Raw genomic sequence first — 22177 nt, forward strand, 5'->3', positions numbered from 1 at the left:
GGTGCACCACCACCGCGGTATGAGCTTATTGTACACTAATTAAGATCGCCACTTCGTACTCCCCTGCTGGCTGTAGAACATTGTGTTCCCTTGCTACTCTGCTATCTTCCAGTGCCGTTTGAAGGGAATGGGCCCCAGTATGAATGGAGCCGAACACGTGCTTGTGTTTCATAACCACACAGGTTCGGCTGTTTAATCACCCATTTTGTTTGAAGATCCAATCTTCCAAATTTTACCTGAACAATGGAAACCTTGCTAGTGAGTGGATATTTTTCTAGACAACAGGTGGTGTTTGTATTATCTTGGCTAAGACTTGTGTGTTTGTACATGTTCTTTTTTTGTTTGTTTGTTCCGTTTAACGTACTTTGAATTAGGCACTCCTTTGACATTATGGACATTATGTTAACTCCTAATTCTGCTGGTAAAAGACCATGTTCCATTCTCAAAAATAGATAGATTTTTTTGTTTCTTCTTCTTTCTTGCATCCCAATAAAGAATTTTCTTAAACAAAAGTCTATCACAGCCTGGCATTCTGTTAGTAATTGACTAGGAAAAATCACCCAGTCTGAGCTGTCCAGTTGACTTTCATGGTCCCTGAACCGGTTAAAAACTGTGGAACCTCTGCTGAAACATGTAAGCACACTCCAGGAATATGCTATTTTAGAGATCTGTTCCAGGGCTGGATTCGGCCTGATCCAGTAGCTGTCGTGAACAAACACTTTGAGCCAGTATCATCCTATTAAATTGCTTCTAGGTCGGGTCATTGTATCTCTTGTCGTTTTGGCCTGTGACCATTGAACTGTATTCAAACGTTTGCTTGATTTAATTCCAAGTGTTGATTTAAACTTCCCTCCGAAGTAGGTAGTTCTTTATCTTGCCTTGTTTTCAGAGACCTCACTCCACCAGATCTGAAGATATTCCACAGTCGTCCTGAGTTGAGGCCTGAGATTTTTCATAGACTTTGTGAGATTTTCTTCTTCTCTTTAATAGTGCTGTGGAAGTGACTCCCAACAGGCAAGCATCTAAACCGTCCACTGCTAGAAGATAAAATCTTGCATTTCAATTAAGTTAAACATTCTACAGCACATTTTCTTCATAGTCTGGGCTTTTAGCCAGACCTAAGGCAGCTTTGTGCTTTCTAGAAACATGTTCCCAACATGGAAATCCACGTGAGTGCCTCACTAGGAATTTCATACTCCTTCAATAGGCAACCTAGTATCCATACTTGCAGCTGTTTTTGACCAAATTGTCTTTCAAGATGTATTGTTGAAGCATAGCTTGCACTACTGTTCCCCCTAGCACATTCTTTGCTTGGAAATCAGTTCCCAAGCGTTGTGCTTGGGAGAGAACGGAGTATAAAAATTTACGATAATTATCCCAGTTACTCCTGTACTCCTTCCTCCTTGTTGTGCCTCTTCCATCATGAAAGCCCACACTTCTTTCATCGCAAAATGTACTGACACAGCACTGGTCCACAAGATGGAGAATGTCAGATGGCATTTTGCTTTCCAGGCTTCACTCTTCTCAACCACAGAGAGGTAGTTTTCAATTAGACACCACTTGTGTAGCAGATACCGACCTGCATTGACTAGTGCATATAGAACATACACAAGAGGTTTATGGTCGGGCCATAATGAGGATGTGCATTCATGGTGCTGGACAGGCTTTTTATTTATAAGCCAGTTTTAAATATCAAGTGAGCGGAGTTTCCACACACTTCTTAGGGGAGAAAGCGATGAAAGGTACCTGCTGAGGAATGTCTGCGTTTTATATAAGGAGTTGTTTTTTTCTGATTCAGCCAAGTAAGCGATCCTGTAAAAAATGAACTGGTAGCATTGCTGTTTCAGAAGTAAAGCAAGTGTTTTATTAATGTTTTTCTTGTTAAAATGGCATGTCAAAGGCCTTTTCTTTAAAATGCTCCACAGTGTGCTTTTGCTTTGTTCATCTGTAAATCATAAGTATTTGTACTCTAGAAATCTGCGTGGAGCGAAAAAGTTACCAAAGCGGTAGTAATTGTGAAGTCTTCGTTGCATGTTGGTTGCGTTGAATAGTAGGCACAATGTTAAAACAGTACATGTACCTTTAAAATTGCAAATGTCGCATCTGTATGTAGTGCATTCTGGTTGTCTTTTCTTGGCTCACGTCTTTGTGATTTACTGTTCCTGCCAGAACTGAATGTCACCTTGAGTTCAGAGCAGCAAGTACCCCAGCCTCAAAGAGCCATGTAGCGCTCAAGTGGACAGTCCTGCGTGCCAGATAACACTCAGTATTTTCGCTTGCTTTTATTTTACAGTTTCCATATATGGGATTTGGTTTTATGACAAGGAAGAATGCCAAAGAATCGCAGAGCTCATGAAAAAGTAAGTTATTCAGTGATGGTCCTTTCAGCTGAGTACATGTATGGGGCAGTTCATCGTCCAGAATGTCATTTTTTCTCATGTTGAGTGTTGCAGACAAAAAGACGGGCCAGTGCACTCCTGAAGAGATGTTGCAATAAACAGGAAGACGATTTTTACACTTAGCGAGATGCCAGTCACATTTCATACATGACTCGCAGTGTATCGCTAACTAAATGGTCTCAGATCGGATACTTCATATATAACTTAGAACTAGTTGTGCCCCATTGGACCCAAACAGTCAGTAGTAATCTTGATTCTCATTGCTTGTTCGTTGGTCCTAAAGTGTCTACGCTTTGAAGTCATCTGATCAAGCGTGAAGCAGTGTAGAAAATGGCCAACTTATGCTAACCTTACCTTTACTGTCTCAATTCATATCAGACATTGACACAGTTTACATATCAGGCAATCACCTAACTGTGTCTACGTGGTTCAACAAGGTTTAGATTTTTGCCGAAATCATCTTCTAAAAGGCTGTGTAATGAGGCATACCTGTACTTTTTGATAACCACCACGCATGCATAAAACTCTGTTCCGGGCTCCACTGTCCATCCTTTGACTAGTACTCACTGAATTAGTTTCAGTGTACCAAAAAATAGACCCAAGGTGTTACTACGGCCGTTGAACTGTTGACAGAATAACCGTGTTCTGGTAAGCATAATAACCTGCTTCGTTCCTACTCCAGCGCTGAGAAAGCACAACTGTCATTGGTAGAGGCAGAAACGTGGGCTGACGAGGTATCAAACATCGTGCTCCAGAAGGCTCCATATATTATTTGCCAAGAGGGGAAGGTGGTCCAGTCTTGTGCAGAGCATGGAAGACCATTCCAAAACATCTGATGCGGATTAGAATTCTAGTGCGTCATGCACTGCTCATAGATGTCTCAGCAACCCAAGCAGTCAGCTGTCATGAGACTCCTTCTAGATTCCGTTCAGAAATCCACATACATATATAGTGTAATATGTGCCAATAGTTTGGAAATAAATGTGGCCAAGCAAAGCATATTATTGGACCAGTGTAATTATAAACAGAGGTTCAAATGTGTATTGCTAGAGTGCAAAGACCACATTCCCATGTTACTACCACAGCAGAGGCGAGATGAACATTGATGATTGTCTTGTTTTCCACTGCCTCGTGTGTATGGAGGTAATGAGGTGTGTTCTGGTTCCATTTAAATACCTGTGTTTATAAGTAACACACATCAAAGAACAATATGGTATAAACCATATATGTAGATTTCCTTCTACACATGCATATGTGCTCGTGCTAAAATGCAGTTGACAAATATTTTCTAGAAGTACAATTTTCCTAGCCTACTTCTATCAGTTTTTGTGAATTAATAAAAGCCATCAATTTGCACTAATGCCAGGAAGGACATATATTACAGGTGCACTTTGTCACTTTCTTCAAGAATTGGGCCCCTAATTAATCATGGCGTTAACCAAGACGTTTTGTTTTTATTTAACCCCTTTGCTGCCAGGCCCCCTCCCCCACCCCCTCCTCTGCTAAGCTTTTTTTGGGCTATTTGGGGTAGTGTGCGCTTAAGCCCCTGTAACCTTTTGACCACATAAGGTATCAACGCCAAATTTGTGTCCTTTTCATCATGGGGATTCTAATGGTACCCAGGGTTTGTGGATTCCCCTGGAGGGGTCCCAGAAATTAGCCAAAATACAGCTAAATTTTGTTTTTTGGGGGGAAAATGGGAAAAAAGTACTGCAAATGAAAGCGTCTGTTTTTTTCCCTGCAAATGGTATCAAAAAAGGGTTTGTGGGGCTGAAATCACAATTTCCGCAGCTTTTAGGGAATGATGGATGTTTGTCAGAAAACCAACATTTTTTACACAGTTTTGGCATTTTTCTGGGACATGGCCTATTTTTGCTATTTTTTGTGCTTTCAACCTCCTTCCAGTTAATGGTAGAAATGGGTATGAAAGCAATAATTGATCCTGGAAAACTATACATTTCAGAAACGTAGACACAATTCTGAATTCAGCAAGGGGTCATTTGTGTAGATCCATCAAGGTTTCTTTATAGAAACTAACAGTTAAATATAGGAAAAATTGAAAATTAGTTGAAAAAACAGCCTTTTGTGTCAACGTTTTCTTTTGTAACTTTTTCTAATTATGACAGCTGTTTGAAAGCAATATACAGTTACATCCGCTGGACCTTACTGGTTGTGGGGATATATAGGACTTGTAGGTTCACCAAGAACCCGACTAACCCAGAGCCAAAAAACTGAGCAGCAATTTGCAAAGGCTTTTTATTATGTACCGGGTATATAGCAATTATTGTGGGAAAATGTATACTTGGAAAAATCGGTATGAAAGACACCTATGTATATCTGAAATGCAAACAAAATATAGAGTTTAGAAACAGTAGATATTTGCACATTTCCGAAATTGGGAATACTCATAGTAGCATGAGAATTATCGGTCATTTTTCACAATGTCTTTCATTTGGAAGGCAGAAATGCATCGAAAGTCAATAGGTAATAACAGTTGCTTTACAAATCTGAATTACCCTAAGTCTCCCGATAAAAATGGTACCTCACTTGTGTGGGTAGGCATAGTGCCAACGACCAGAAACGGCTCAAAACCCAACGTGAACACACCACATTTTCACAATGAAAAATTACCCTTTTCTTGCAAAGTACCTAGCTGTAGTTTTTGAACCCTAGCTCTGCCGGAACCTAGGGAAACCTAGCAAACCTATGCATTTCTGAAAACTAGACACCCAGGGGAATCCAGGATGGTGTGACTTGACTGCCTCTCACCAGGTTCTGTTACCCAGAATCCCTTGCAAACCTAAAATTTTGTCAAAAAACCCTAATTTTCCTCACATTTCTGTGGTGGAAAGTTCTGGAATTTGCGTTGATCCACAAATTTCCACCTACCCCGCGTTCCCCAAAGTCTTCAGAGAAAAATGGTACCTCACTTGTATGGGTCGGCCTAGTGCCCGCGGCAGGAAACTGCGCAAAACGCAACGTGGACACACCTCAATTTCGCAGTGAAAAATGACCTTTTTTTGGCAAAGTGCCTAGCTGTAGTTTTTGAACCCTAGCTCTGCCGGCACCTAGGGAAACCTAGCAATCCTATATATTTTTGAAAAGTAGACACCCAGGGGAATCCAGTATGGGGTGACTTGACTGGCTCTCACCAGGTTCCGTTACCCAGAATCCCTTGCCAACCTAAAAAATTGTCAAAAAATACATTTTCCTCACATTTCTGTGGTGGAAAGTTCTGGAATCTGTGTGGATCCACAAATTTCCACCCACCCCACGTTCCCCCAGGTCTCCCGATAAAAATGGTTCCTCACTTGTGTGGGTGGGTCAAGGACCCGCGACAGGCGAGGGCCCAAAACCTATTGAGGCGACATCAAAATTACCTATCACAAACCAACCTGGTTTTTCATGGGGGGTTCCCATGAGGTTTTGGCCCAGGATTTGGCAGCCATCTAGGGAAACCTACCAAACCCACACATTTTTGAAAACTAGACACCCGGGAGAGTCCAATGAGGTATGGCTTGCGTGGATCTCCAAACGTCTTCCTACCCAGAATCGTCAAATTTAGCTGAAAAAATCACTTTTTCCATACATTTTTGCGTGGGATCACCGTGCCGGCACAAATGTCCTCCCACCCAGCATTCCCATTGTTCTCCCAAGTAAAATGATACCTCACTTGTGTGGGTGGGCCAAATGCATGTGGCGAGGAAGAGCCCAAAACATAGGGATTTAGAGTGTAGCACTGAGAATTCTAAGTGCTACATTTTTAAAAAAATACGTTTTAGGCCAATTCTGCTTTGGACACCCACACAAGTGAGATAATTTTACTCTGGACACTAAGAGGAATGCTGTGGGGTTGGCCATTTGTGCCGGCACGGTGATTCCACACACAAATATGTGGATTTTCTTTTTCCCAGCTAAATTTGAGGTTTGCATGGCATTTCTGGATAGGAAAACGTTAGGGGATTTACACAAGCCATACCTCGTTGGGACCACCCGGGTGTCTAGTTTTCAGAAATATTTGGGTTTGGTACTTTCCCAAGATGGCCGCCGAGCCTGGGGCCAAAATCTCAGGTGTCCGTCCCCCCCCCCCCCCCCCCCCCCCCCCCCCCCCCCAAACTAGGTAGTTTTGCTATAGGTAATTTTGAAGTCTCCACAGTACGATTTGGGCCATTTCCTGTTGCAGCGACTATGCCTACCCACACAAGTGAGGTACCATTTTAATCGGGAGACCTGGGGGAACGCTGGGTGGGAGGAAGTTTGTGGATCCACGCAGATTCCAGAACTTTCCCACACAAACATTTGAGAAAAAAATGTTTTTTTTCAGCAAAATTTGAGGTTTGTAGGGGATTCTGGTTAGGAGAATGATGGGGGACCCACGCAAACCATACCTCGCTGGACTCCCCCGGGTGTCTAGTTTCCAGAAATGTCTGGTTTAGGTAGGTTTCCCCAGATGGCTGCTGAGCCCCGGGCCAGAATCTCATGGGCCCCCCTTGCTAAACTAGGTAGGTTTGTGATAGGTAATTTTGATGTCGCCTTAATAGGTTTTGGGCCCTTGCCTGTCGCGGGTCCTTGACCCACCCACTCAAGTGAGGTACCATTTTTATCGGGAGACCTGGGGGAACGCTGGGTGGGAGGAAATTTGTGGATCCACACAGATTCCAGAACTTTCCCACCCAGAAATTTAAGGTTTGCAGGGGATTCTGGGTAGGAGAATGATGGGGGACCCACGCAAGCCATACCTCGCTGGGCTCCCCCGGGAGTCTCGTTTCCAGAAATGTGTGGGTTTGGTAGGGTTCCCTAGATGGCCGCCGAGCCCCGGGCCTAAAACTCATGGGACCCCCCCCCCCCCCTTGCAAAACCAGGTTGGTTTGTGATAGGTAATTTTGATGTCGCATCAATAGGTTTTGGACCCTTCCCTGCCGCGGGTACTTGGCCCACCCATACAAGTGGGGTACCATTTCCATTGGGATACCTGGAGAAATGCTGGGGGGTTGGAAATTTGTTGTTACTTTCTGCAGTGTGATCATTTGGGCACAATAATGCAAGGAAAATGTCACATTTTGAGGTTTGCAGGACATTGTGGGTAAGATAACTTGTTGGGATCCATAAGAGAGACATCACCATGTACTCCCATGGGTGTTTAGTTTACGACAAAAAACTACAGTTGTTAGGTTATTCTTAGATGAAATGTACAGCTTGGCAGAGAGACAAAACAGACAAAGCACACACACATACTGGTTGGATTTGGCACGAGGGCGAGTGATGGTTCACTATATAAAATTTTATTAACAAGAGATTTCACAAAAATGAAATGCTCTGTCAATATTTCAAAGGACAAAAAAGTGAACCAGTGACTCGCAGCTCGTGAGCTGTAAAGCCACTTCAAGGCACCAACCGCTTTACAGGCTATTCACACACCTTTCATACATGATACACACAAGACCATTCACACCACCAGGCACAAAACCAACACATTACAACATTCACAAAAAAGGACAAGGTACACCCTGCTTGACAGAAACCGAAAAGAATGCAATGATCAATCAGTGTCTCAATAGCAACAACCTGATGGAGGAAGAATCCCTTTGTAGGATGAATGCCCTCACTCACCAAAGGTGACATGCTTCATCATTTGGGCTTTCTCCTCTCAGTGGGAAATCCGAGAGGTGGGAGCTCTGGGATGTTTTCAATTATATGGAGAATTTGGATGCTAAGATCCCAAAGAGGAGCAATAAAGTGATGTGAAGGTGCAGCGCAAGGAAAATAATGAGTGAGTGTGATCTAAAACTGACATGCCCACGCTTAAAGCTTGTCTAGACCCGAGAAGTTAATTGTTTTTTTAGTGAATATTCATTGGGGTAAAACTTCTTGCAGGTCTATAAACACATATTCCCTTGGACCCCCTACTCCTTTTTGTGTGTTATTTAGAAACAGAAAAGACACATTTTTATGCACAACCACCTATTCCTCAGGCACACATACATACTGGTTGGATTTGGCACGAGGGTGAGTGATGGTTCAGTATATACAGTTGTATTAACCAGAGATTTCACAAAAATGAAATGCACTGTTAATTGAAAGGATGAGAAACTGAACCATTGACTCACAGCTCGTGAGCTGTAAAGCCACGACAAGGCACCAACCTCTTTACAGGCCATTCATACACCTTTCATACGTGTGACATATACAAAACCATTCACAACACCAGCCGCCGGCCCAGCACATTACAACACTCACACCAGCAGACAGCGCCATTCAAGGGCCCATCACTTTCACACTCCCACATTCCTGACACAGCAACCACACCAGCTCACGGATTGCGTTGAGGTGCGTTTGGCTAGCAGTGTGTGTAGTGACCAGCAGCTAGTCACTACTCACACACTGCCAGCCAAGCGCCAGTCCACGTACACCGCCAGCCGAGTGCCAGTCCACGCACACAGCCAAGTGCCAGTCCACGCACACCGCCAGCCAAGCGCCAGTCCACGCACACCGCTAGCCAAGCGCCAGTCCAAACACACTGCCAGCCAAGCGTCAGTCCAAACACACTGCCAGCCAAGCGCCAGTCCAAACACACTGCCAGCCAAGCGCCAGTCCAAACACAGCGCCAGTCCACGCACACTGCCAGCCAAGCGCCAGTCCACGCACACCGCCAGCCAAGCACCAATCCAAACACGCCGCCAGCCAAGCGCTACTCCACGCACACCGCCATCACATTTAGGATTTTTTTAATGTAAATAAGAAAACACAAACAAATTGCAAATAGATACAAATATACTAACACAAAATCTGAAACTAAATACACTACACAAATGCCAACCTTGAATCTGAACAAAAATATTAAACAATAGAGGCCAGGCAGTTCACTTTACCACTCATGGATGCTCCCAAAAATTATTTTGCGTGTGGTACATTCTAAAACAAGCAGGCACACACAGCCCAGGGTTAGAAGGACACTCGGGGCATTACATACGAGTCTCCTTCCGCGTACCTCTTCGCCAACAGACTCTACATCTCCTACTGGGAAAGTGTTTTGAGGGTGTGGGAGGAATGTGATCAGGAAAGTGGCGATCTTGCAATCTAGCAACATCCTCCACCACTCCAACTCTAGGAACACTTGCCTGTTCCTCCAAAACAAGGCTGCCTATTTCAGACTCCTGAAACTGAGCAAAAGTCATCTTTGACTCAGGACAAGAATCCTGGAATACAACAAAAGCATTAAAGGTTGCCAAGTGGAAAAGATGGATAGCCAACTTCTTATACCAAATGTAAGCCTTACGAAGAGCAGCGTAAGGTTCTAACCTCTGATCTACTCTGTCAACACCACCCATGTGCCTATTATAGTCTAAAATGTACACAGGTTTGCGCACTTCAGCAACCTGACCCCAAACAGTCACCGGTGAAGTGCTTTTATCATGGATGGTAGTCAGCATGTAGACCTCTCTCCTGTCTGAAACCTTCACAGCTAGATGCTCCTCGCAACGCACTGCACTAGCCCCGCACAAGCTTTTGACAAACAAGTTCTTTTGGGAAAACTTTACGGTTAGAGCGGATTGTGCCACAAGCAACAGTGTCCACTTTGGCCAATTCCCTGAAACCGCACACCAGTGTAGAAGCTATCTACATTATAAATGGTGGCCTTTGTTAAAAAATCCTCTACCAAGTTCCCACACAATTTTCTTAGTCACTCCAAAAGTGGACGGACAACCAGGGGGGTTAATCCTGGATTCCTTACCGGTGTACACCCTGAAATTAGAGACATATCCAGTCCTGCTGTCACACAGAATATACAGCTTAATTCCATAGCGTGCCCACTTACTAGGAATGTATTGCCTAAAAACCAAGCGGCTCTTGAACAACACCAAAGACTCATCCACTGCTATTTCTTTCCTTGGAGCATAGATCTCAGAAAATCGATCAACAAAGTGATCAATGACAGGCCGAATCTTAAAAAGACGGTCACAATCAGGATGATCTCGTGCCAACGCTAAACCGTTATTGTCAAAATGCATAATCCGAAGCAGAAGCAAATGCCTATCACGACTCATGACTGCCGGAAATATAGCAGTTGCCATCAAGGGACTATTAGACCAATATGAAGACATTGATGGCTTCCTTAGCAAGTCCATCAAAAAAGTTAAACCCAAGAACTTCATCTCTTCCTGATTTGTGGGAGTCCACCGGGTAGCTCTAGAGTGTGGCTTAAGGCTGGCACTGTTGTCCCTCAAAAACTGTTCGGCAAACAAATTAGTCTGCTCAACAATCTCTGCCAAAAATACATCGTCCATAAACAACGGAAAAATATTTATTGGCAAAAAGTTTTCAATATTCACTCTACACCCTGGAACACCAGTAAAGTCTGGCAATGCCGGCTGCACCATGCCTGGGGCAACCCAGACATCAGCACTTTCAACGGGAAGCCTTGCAGCCCCAGGCTGCAGCTCAGATGCCTCTTGCCGCACTATACCAACGGAAAGCCTTGCGGCCCCAGATGCCTCTTGCCGCACTACACCAACGGGAAGCCTGCAGCCCTGATGCCTCTTGCCGCACCACACCAACGGGAAGCCTTGCAGCCCCAAGCTGCAGCCCAGATGCCTCTTGCCGCACTATCGGCACATCAATGTTCTCCTCTAACACAGGCACTTCATCCGCACTAAGAGTAGCTTCATCCGCACTGAGAGTAGCTTCATCATCCGATGATTCCATGTGGAGAGAACTCGCTGCCTGAATCTTCCCCTGCCTCCTCTGCCTCAGATGCAGTCAGTCTCTGAACCATGGTCAGAGGAAGACTCAAAAAGCATGCCAACACCCTGCTGAGCAGTAATCCTGCAGCTAGCCAGTATCCTCACTAAGAAAGGAGACTGCACAATCAAGTCAACAGCTAACACTGTGCAAAATACATAAGTAAAAAAATGTGTGCCTTTATCACACACATCTATATACTCAAAAACGATACTATTCACTTACAAGAGACAGCTACACTCACCAACACCTACTCTGCAGAGACACAGCAAAAACCAACGATATCCCACTAGAAAGAAAAAAACAAAACCAATTACTCTCAAAACAAAATACACATCGAGCACAAATGCAAAATGTTTTTGGACACTCACAAAACAGAAGCCAAACCTACTGCAATTATTACACCATTTGCAAAAAACACATTCATGCAGAGAAATAAAACTCATTTACATTGTACAGAAAAAGTCTCTTACCAAACACATGCGACTACACAAATAGCAGAACCACCAGTAACGAAACCGCATCCTGGAACAGTCTAAAGAGCAAAAGCAGGAAGCAACCCTTGCTCAAGGGGTCGCTTCCATTTAAAATTTAAAACACTCCCTGGTGTCTAGTGGGGGCAGAAAGGCCAAATAAACAAACCGATATGCCCCCAACCAGAAAGCAGTGTTTCGTGAGGACTCCGTTTTACCAGAATACAATCATTTTTTGATCTTCTGTGCAATTCATATCACAGTTGACATGTTGCTAGAATAAACCAACCCCTTCAATCAATTGCCTTGACCGCCCTTGAAATTCTAGGGCGGCCTCTCCTCCTCCACAGTCCTGATGAAGACCCGCTTGTGACACTCCACCAAGCGCCCATAGGGTTGAAACGTCGCCGATCTACTTTGGCACAGATTGCAGGACATAGTCGCTATCAACTATATAATTTGTTTAACGTACTTGTCACTGCTTCTTGAATTTGGCCCTCCAAAACAAACCGCATCCCCCCACTACCACCTCACTGCACTGTGTATCTATATTACCACTGAGCACTACTATCTCACCATTGTGTATCACTGTATGAATTTTGAAGTGCAAAAATTCTGCAATGTATTTTTGTTGTATGTAATTTGGTTCGCATAACGAATGCTATCAATTCTGATACATAAATTAATGAAAAACCCTTTTTCTGTGTTTTTGTTCCTTCCCCCATTTGCTTAAGAAATGTTCTGGCATTCAGAAATGTATCATATGTTATGCTGAAGTAACTACGGCTAACCGCAATACGCATTGTTTCTACCCAAGGGAACCATTGTTCTTTATATATCAAATACCCCGGTTCCTAGGGACACAGGGTCACCCCATTTTGTTAATATATGCCCCCAAGGGGGGCAGAATACACTTAAAAAAAAAAAAAATTATGGCCCCTGGAAGCGACCCTTTCCCAAGGGGTTGCTTCAATTAAAAAAAAAAAAAATTCCCTGGCTCTAGTGGGCTCTTCTGCCCCCCCTGGGGCCAGAAATGCCCAAAAAATCATGTTGTCTGTCCCCGGGTGGGGGGGGAGGGGGCATGGGGGAGGGGGGGGAGGCAGAATATAATTTTAAAATAAATTTGGCCCCTGGACGCGACCCTTGCCCAAGGGGTCGTTTCCATTCAAAAAAATAAACAAATTCCCTGGTGTCTAGTGGGGTTTTCTGCCCCCGGAGGGGGCAGAATATACTTTATAAATAAATTGGAACCCCTGGAAGCGACCCTTGCCCAAGGGGTCGCTTCGGATTAAATAAATAAATAATTAAAAAAAATAATAATTTCCTGGCTCTAGTGGGCTTTTCTGCCCCCCTCCCTGGGTCCAGAAACGGCCAAAACTCGGCCGATCTGTCCCCAGGGTGGGGCAGAAAAGTCTAAAATAAAATGTCCCCCTTCAGAAGCGACCCTTGCCCAAGGGGTCGCTTCCTTTGCACAGAAAAAGACATCCCTGGTGTCTAGTGGGGGCATTCCTGGTGCACGATCGCGACGCTGTGCGCGATCGTGCACCAGGCATTCTCTGCATTGAGACATCGGGAGAGAGAAATCACGGTTTCTTCTCCCCCGATGTCGCAATGTGCCCCCACCCCCTGGCCCACCGGAGCAGCAAAAACTCACCCTCCTCTTGGACACGCTGGAGAGAAATGGTTTCCAGCGCGTCCAGCGCTTCCTGGTGATGTCAGCGCGCGCTGTGCGGGCTGACGTCATGGGAAAGCGTGGGGGGGTCTGGGTAGCAGCGGAAACTCTTCCGCTGCCATCCCCCTCTGTGGTGGCAAGATCGATACCCCGGGGGGTAGCGCCAGCGCTTTCCCCATGGGCTGTCCTCATGACGGAGCGGTTCCGTCATGAGCACAGCCCAACCACTGCTCATGACAGAACCGCTCCATCATGAGCATCGAAGGGGTTAAATGATGTCCCTCAATCTGTCAGCTGGCTTCAGTGAGTGACAAAATTCTTCTCTTTCGCAAGGAGCACATGGGCACACAAAGTAGTTTTGTTCATTGCCAGGGAGTGCTGTTGCAATGTTTTGAGACAAAATATATTTTTGCTTTTTGCCAATGTTTTTGTTATAATATTGAAGGCCCTGCAGCTTTCACAACAATAAGGTTTTACAAAAACCATGTCAAAACAAGACGCGCATTGACAAAAATGAAAGGGCGGACCCCCTATGTCAGATCTAGTCTTTGCTGATGCTTGTTTATTTTCATTTTTTTCTATAATCTTGTTGAAACTGGCTACACTGGTTTTCCATTATGAATATTTGTGGGAAATACTAGCATGTATCAAACACATTTTACTAAATGATGCTTCAAAGAAGTATCACCAAAAATATCACTCTAGTTTAGCACAACATTTTTTCTTTCTAGTTCCATATTTTTTGTGAACATTTTATGTTGAAAGCAATGAATCCAAAATCTTTTCTTTTCAAGCTTCTTCATATATTTACATCTAATCAGAGTATTCTGGAAACATTACATGTAGTCTCATATTGTTGAAGTTCGCAAACATGTTCCCATTTTTATACTGAGCCATTGTCAGAAGTGTAATGTGAGCTTACAGTATTTCCTTAAAACGCTCACCCTAATAATAAGGGCTGTGTATTAATAATCCATAAATACAAGTTCGAACAGCATTAACATATGGATACAGATAGTACCATAACTGCAGACAAATCCCTTTACTGATCCATAATGGTGCACTGTGGTTTGTTCTGTAGGGGCTTGGGCTTTCTTGACCCAAGGAAATAACATGATAACTTGTTGTCCTAGACCCAAACAATAAATCTGGGTTGTTGGGTTATAGGAATGCCACACCTCTGATTTAGGGGCGAGTGCATTCAGCCCACCTCCCCAAGCCTCTAAGCCGCCCCGGGGACCCCATCTCCTGGGTCTAGATCCCAAAAATGTGACGGTAATCCTATCTTCCTGGTCTCTTGGGCAGAAAACACAACTTTATTTTCTGCTGACCTGCTCCCTCCTGGGCGGGAACAAAGAAGTGGAGCCATCTCCCTCCAATATGACTATAGGGGGTGACTGGGGAGCTGTCAGGGGCCTTGGGACTCCTCCAAACGATTAGGGTGTTTTGTGTGCCTCCAGTGGGCACTGGGGCACCCACAGTATAGTAGTAGCCTCCTCCTGCTAGTATCCAAGTTGAGTGCCATCTGGGAAGCTGGCGGGGACCTTAGAGCACACTTGTGGGCCACAAACATTGGCAAATTGTGACTGTCCCCGGAAGGCACCATGGCACCCACAGTAAAAAAAATCAGTCCCGCCATAACATTAAAGAAAAGTGTGGATGGCCCCGGGTGTGCACCAGGGCACTTAAAAAAACATCACCAAAAGAAAATCCTGTTGGAGTAAGAGCACTTCCAAGCACTTTTATTAAACATTTCCATGTATGAATTTCTAAAATAAAAATTTTAATGTCATTTATGGTGACTTTTGAGACACAATAGATCTGCTTTGTAATGTTTATTTGCTTCCCCCTTAAAAAGCAGTTGGCCCCCTTTTTATATTTTGGTGTTCTAACCCTTTGACAAACTCAGTAGGTCTACCTTACTTAAAATGACACCCTTTATATTGTAACATACATGGTCAGCTGTGCACTCCTGTGGGGTTGGGCTGCGGCCAGGCCCTGTGCCGTGCATGGCAATGGCCATTTTAGTTTAGGTTAAAAAAAAAAACCACAGAACTTCTTTAAAAAAAACAAAGGTTAAAGTGATGTTAATGTTAGGAACTGTAATAATATATTACTTTACATTATTAAAAAAAAAGTAGAAATTCACTAGAATAAAACAAATGTTAAAGGATAGTCAGATGAAAATGTCAGTAAAAGCATACTAAACCAGCAAAAGTCACCATCATGACTGCACCATCTTGTTGCAGCTTCCTGTTAGTATTGCAACCCTCACCACGGAACTACGCACGGCACGCAGGTGCTTGAACAGGTATCTGAAGAGGGCTAAAATTAAACACCCTTATGCGCCGGAAATCCCATTACTTATGTGCATGGCCTTGCCCCACAGAGGTAATTGGCAGAGACTGATGACTTGTCAGACCAGTGGTTGACTTGCGTAGGGGAATCTATATGAGGAAGGGGCCATGATCCCGTTCGATGACCTGAAAACCCGTTATGATTTGCCTGGGGGGGACTTTCTGCTGTATACAGCCCTTACTGCTGCTGGGCGTAAACACTGGGCAGGGGGCCTCACTCAACCAAAAACGTCACTGGGCTGCCAATACGCAGTTATGGCAGCAGGCACACTCAAGGCGGTAACGTGCTTATACAAACGCGTAACACGAGAAATGTTACTCCCCCTATCAGATGTGGGAGGCTAACCTGGATGAGGAAATCCCAGAGAAGATTTGCGGGGAATTGGTAGAGAGAACGTGGAAGAGTACCCGGAATGCCAGATTCCAACTAGTGCATTTCTACATTCTACACAGGGCGTACCTCACTCCGGGAAAAATGAATAAGTATTTCCCGGCACAAGTGGCGGCCTGTCTGCGCTGCAATAAAGAAGGCGCAGATTTTAAGCATATGTTCTGGGTCTGCCCGTCCCTAGGCACCTATTCGGATGTGTAGACCAGACTCCGAAATACTGTATGCTACATTAGTTCCCTCACACGTCCAAGAACAAAATCACGAGCAAATTCTTGGATATGGGGCTACTTCTGGCCAAGCGAGATATCTCCATGCACTGGAAGGCAAAGAAGGGCCCAAGTGCCACAAGGTGGAAAGCGGAGCTCCTCAAATGGGCTGAATATGAAGGGGTGATTAGGCTGCAGGTAGCTAAAATGACAGGAAGCGAGAAGGCGCTAGAGGCGGCGAGAGCTTGGGAAGGGTCAATTGCAGAGCTTAAATCTTCTACAGACACTGAGGAAGAAGACGATGTAGGCGCTTTCCTGGACAGATTAGCCTGAAGAGGCAGCCAGCTGTAGGTTTCTTGGAGACTAGAGAATTGCTACCAAGAATGGCATCTTACCGCCTGGAATGGCAGTTCTCCCTGGTGGTGCTACCCAGTTCATGCCAGTACACACACTGGGGATCCGACCTACTGTAGCTCATTGACCTGAGTGTTCGTGACTCGCCTGGGGGGAGGGTATGGGGGTGGGGAGGGGTAGTTATGGGTAGACAGTTCTACACATGGGATTGCATACCAGTACGGGAATAGAATTGAGTGACCACTGAGATGCCTGAATATACCGTCTGGGATTTTACTTTGCATGGCACTTGCTGCCTTCATTGTATCCCGTGATGGATAATGAATGTTATTGAACAGCAGAGATGTGGAATAATTCCTCCATGTAACCTTGTGAAACTTAATAAAGTTTGTTGACAAAAAAAGACTGCACCATCTAAAATGGCATCATTAATGACAACACTGCATGGTGGATAGCATGAAAATAATTTTAACACTGGTGATGCATCCGATGCATGAGTCTCCAATCTGCCCCAACAGTAGAGGTCTTTGTATATAGTGTGCTTAGGACATGCAGTATATTATATTCATATAGTTGCTTGCGTGATGAGCGGAGATATAGTCCTAAATATATTATTGTATTTGTGGAGCACTAGAGGCCTGTGGCTGGCAGTGTTTTATTATAAGGTACTATGGGTCTGCCACAGTCATGCCCCTTAATTTTGAATCCTGAGGCCTCTGAAATATTAAATGGGGCAGCGAATGGTCAGAGTGGGTCAAGAAACAAAGAATATAATCCTCAAATAGCGCTGTTTTGTTACGTCTTCATTTAGTGTGCAATCCTCAGATTAAAATGTTATTTTGTATGTCACAGATGGGTGGCTCCATCAACAATGTAGATAGGAGACATCCCTGCCTGAAGCCTCTGGTCAAAGCTTTTTACCATTGAGTTTTTTATTTTTTTATTAGTATTTTATTCAATCCATGCAGTTCTTGAACAAAACATACAGGCTGCAGTAGTTATAACTTATCAGTACATTACCACATTACGTCCTTATTATCAACCACATTTCCGACTCTCTTACATCAGTGTAGAACTACACAAGTTGATGAGAGCGAAGATAGTCTACCAATTGCTTCCAGTAGTCTCTGGGTTAGGACCCGGTGGGGAGTTCCTCCTCATATAGATGTAATGGATTTTTGCAATATGCCATATCCTTTATCCACAGTTTGCTCTGTGAGATGTTCCCGCTCCCCCAGGACATGGACATTCTTCTTCTAGCCAGCAGTAACGCGATCAGGCAGAGTTTGTTTGGTAGATCATAGTTTAGGGACTAAGCCTAGCAAACATGTCCGAATTGTACATTCAGTGGGGGTTTCCAATATTTCGCTCAATATGTGAACAATGCCTGCCCAATACTCCCTAATCGGTAAACACTGCCATGCAAGGTGATTAAAGTCAGCATTGTCCACCCCACATCGTTGACATCTGGCATCTGTACGGAGGCCATATTTGTGTAATTTAGAAGGGGTGTGATAGGTTTGGTGCAAGTATTTATAATGCAGTATGCGTAGGTTCCCATTAGGGGTGAGCATGCTAGTTACGGCGCATGAGGTAGACCACTCTTGCTCTGTGAGAGATATCCCATATATCTTCTTGAAGCTGTGTATACAACTTCGTTACCATGTGTGTATTGCGGGGAGTAGTGATAATCATTTGCAATGTATTAATTTGCAGTGCTTCATCTGGGAAGGTAGGGTACAGTTTTTTTAATGGCTCCTTTTAATCTATGGTATGTAAACCGAAAAAGTAGTGTCTGATTGCTGATATAGGAGGTCATCAGGTTCTATGAATTTGCCGTTGGTGTATAGGTCTCCCATTGTCGTTATGCCCACCTGTTGCAATAGCTCCATTCCAACCTTTTCTTGGGTAACTGATAAATCCGGATGGAATTGTAAGGGCATCGCAGGGGCGTACAATGGCAGTTTATGCGCCAGCCTCCCCATTCGCTGCCAGGCTGCACTAGTGGTGTGCAAAGTGTTTATTTCATGCTTGTGTGCACAGGTGTGGCGGTGTGGTAATATATTGGGTAGTGGGGTTGGGTGAGCCGCGCCATCTTCGATTGCTATATGAGGTAGATGGGGAAAAGGATGCTACCAGTAGTGTGCATATTGGGCTTGAGCGCACAAATAGTAGAGGAGGAAATCTGGCACCTTAAAACCGCCTTTAGCAAATGGTAGTGTCAAGGCGCGTAATTCAATACATGCCTGCTTTCCTGTCCATATGAGACGGGTAGTGGTGGCCGTCAGTCTCTGAAATACAGTCTTCGGTGGAGTGATGGGGATATTATTAAAAAGGTAAAGGAATTTGGGCAGGACGACCATTTGGACAATAGCCATGCGGTCTGCCAGGGAGAGTGGTAGGTGTATCCAGCGATGGACTTTCTCTTCGAGTTTGCCAATTGCTGTCCTGTAGATCGTGCGGATAACTACTTAAGGGTCACGATGGTACCATATTCCTAGGTATTTTATCGGGTCTGTTTGCCATTCTAGGGGAAACTCCGCAGGGCATGGCATTGTATTCTCTGTTAAGGGGATAATGGTAGATTTGGACCAATTAATTTGGAGACACGAGTGCCGACCGAATTTAATATATTTGCACAGTAGAGGGGAGAGGTTTTCCGTGGGTTTTCTGATATATAAGACCATATCATCTGCGTATAGAGATATAGTCAATGGTCGTTGTGGAAATTGCAGAGCTGCATATTTATGACACTGCCGTATTTTGCACGCTAACGGCTCTAGAGCAATTGCAGAGAGTAGTGGGGAGAGGGAGCATCCTTGTCTTGTACCTCTCCCTATTTTTATTGGATCTGATACATATTTGTTCACTCATATTCGCGCTACTGGTGCAGTGTATAATACCTTGATCCATTGTAAGAAAATTGGGGGAAAGACCATTTTGCACAATACAGTGATGAGATATGACCATTCGATGGAGTCTAACACTTTCGCTGCGTCCAGTAGTACTGTGGCTGCCTGGAAGTCTGATGGGAGATAATGTGATAGCGCAAACAGCTCCCGGATGTTATGAGCAGTGGAGCGATGCGGTATGAATCCCGATTGGTCCGGAAGTACGATATTGGGCATTAACGGTTGTAGTCGCCTAACGAGCAGTTTGGCCAGAATATTAGTGTCCGTGTTTATTAATGACAGGGGCCTGTAAGATTCACATTTCTCTGGGTCTTTATCGGGTTTCAATAAGGCAATGAGCATGGCTTCTCGTAAAGTGGGGGGTAGAATCTGGTTACTATGGGCGTCTCCATACATTTCTACGAGGTGAGGTGCTAGTAAGTCAATATATGCTTTATAGAATTCGCTAGTGTAGCCATCGGGGCCCGGGGCTTCACCATTTGGAAGAGTCTTGACCACTTCCGTGACTTCCTCTATCGTCACTGGCTGTGAGAGGTATTCTCTTTGAGCGTCTGACAGCCAAGCTATCGCCACAACCTCTAAGTATGAGAGAATTTCCGGCTGGGTAGCTGTATCTCGCGATGGATAGAGATCACCATATGTGCCCATAAAGGCTCATAATGTAGGGTATCAGTATTGTCTTTTATTTTAAGAACTGAGTGCGCCTTATGACCGGTGCATATTTTTTGCACCAATACTCGCCCTAGTGTGCCTCCCTCGCCATATTTGCGTGCAGTGTGTTGTTTTGAGAGATATTTGAGTTCGTCTTCTGCAAATTCCTGATATTCCGTCATTGTGTTGAATGTCGCTCAGTAGGGCCGTGTTTTGTGTACGCTCATATTCTTGTTCTAGATCATGTAATTTAGCCTCACGTTGGGTAAGTTGGGCTCGGATATCTTTGAGGATGCCAGCATTTGTGCTTATACAAACTCCCCGTATAGTGGCCTTGAATGCTTCCCAGAGCATACTCGGGTCATCTATGGAGGGCTGGTTGATTTGAAAATATTCGATAATGGCTTGTCTAATGGTGTCATTGTATGTGTAGTGGATTAATGCTTGGGCGTTAAATCGCCATATATATGGCGGGGGTGTATAATGAGGGAGCGCAACTGTTCGTAATACCAGTTTGTGGTCCGAGAGTGTCTTGGGCATGTGGCATGTCCAGGATGCGACACCCTCCATCCCTAGCCAGTAGTCAATGCGTGACCACCTGTTGTGTATCGTGGAATTGTATGGCCTCCATTTGAAAAGGGTGTCTCAACCTCCAGATATCTACCATTTTTGACTCAGCCATATTATCCAGCATCACTCGCACCGCTTATTCTGTAGTTAAACCCGATCTATCTAAGTTCTCGTTTAGCGATAGGTTCAGGTTACCACCCCAGAGCCATTCTATGTCTGGCAGTTCGCTCAGTTTTCGCCATACGGCTATAAAAAAATCCGGATCATCCACGTTTGGACCATAGGTATTAATTAGTCATAAGCGATGACCCCTGATATGCCCAGTAACAATTATACATCTGCCTAGGTCATCTGTTATGGTGTGATCTACCTGAAAGTGTGTCCCTTTTTTCACCAGTATTATCACCCCTCTGGAGTATGTGGAATATGATGAAGTCACCACCGTTTCAGCCCATTTGCTCCCCAGAGTACACTGAGTTGCCCTAGCTAGGTGGGATTCTTGCAGTAGGGCTATGTCGGCGTGAAGTCTGTCGAGATGAGCAAAAATCTGGCGTATCTTTTTGGGGTGGTTGAGGCCCAAACATTCCAGGATAAGAGTTTGTGTGGTGGTTGTAATCTATTTATGGCTAGTGGTGGGGTATAGACTCCTAGCGTGGTGTCGTCTGTTTGTCATGTGGAGACCATGTGTGGTAAGTGTCAGTCGTGTGGTTGTACATGGATGACTATTGTAATCTGGAGCAGATGTGGTGTACTGCATATGGAATCGCCTGTAGAAACAAAAACAGCCCATCCCCTCCCACCCCCTCCCACTTCGGCACCCCAACCATGCCGAAGACATGCCCAATTTAACAACTTTAACAGTGTAATAACCGTTATGGGGAGCTCCCTCTCAGGGGGGCCGCCGGGTGCACGCATCAACATCCACTCACGTGGTTGTGGTCGGGTAGTATCTAAGCGACTTAGGTCCATTATCTCAAGCAAGATGATGTGTGCAGCCAATTGGTTACAGCATGTGCCCTGTTTCTGACAGTCAAATTGGCCAGTGGCTGTACAAATGTGTATGCATTGCCCTCATGTAATTGCCTTGTCGCAGTGCTCTGTGTTCGTGAGGCATTGGTATGTACTTTGATACAGAAGTCATATCTAGGTTCTCCTTCATGAATAAGTGTGGCTCCAGTTTCAGTCTTCCCATAGGTGGTGTATTGTTATAAGTCTATGCTGGGGTCTGGAGGTTATATGCTGTGTGGGCGTCAAGTGGACGCAGTCTATTGGCCATTAATACAATGTGCAGATAGATATACTCACAGGTACAGTGAAGTTGCGCCAGGTCGTCTTTATATCTTACCACCTGCATAGGTTGCCCCAGTTGAAGAAGTGGTGTAAGTCCCAAGGATCTCGAGCCGCATTGCTAGCAGGTGTCTGTCTCCTGGGGCGAGTGCCATCCCATGGTTTA

The 22177-nt window shown here is 44.6% G+C and overlaps 1 protein-coding gene across 2 annotated transcripts in view; it reads left to right on the top strand.

The window, feature by feature from the left end:
- The window catches only part of DCP1B (decapping mRNA 1B), a 221125-nt gene that overhangs the window by 80119 nt on the left and 118829 nt on the right, over positions 1–22177 (top strand). For both annotated transcript variants that reach the window (XM_085652197.1, XM_085652196.1), the window contains one exon: positions 2294–2360. In XM_085652197.1, coding sequence (XP_085508323.1) covers positions 2294–2360 — 67 coding nt within the window. The remainder of the gene's footprint in view (positions 1–2293; positions 2361–22177) is intronic.

This window comes from Triturus cristatus, chromosome 4_1, assembly GCF_964204655.1.
Source record: "Triturus cristatus chromosome 4_1, aTriCri1.1, whole genome shotgun sequence".
Taxonomy (NCBI): domain Eukaryota; kingdom Metazoa; phylum Chordata; class Amphibia; order Caudata; family Salamandridae; genus Triturus; species Triturus cristatus.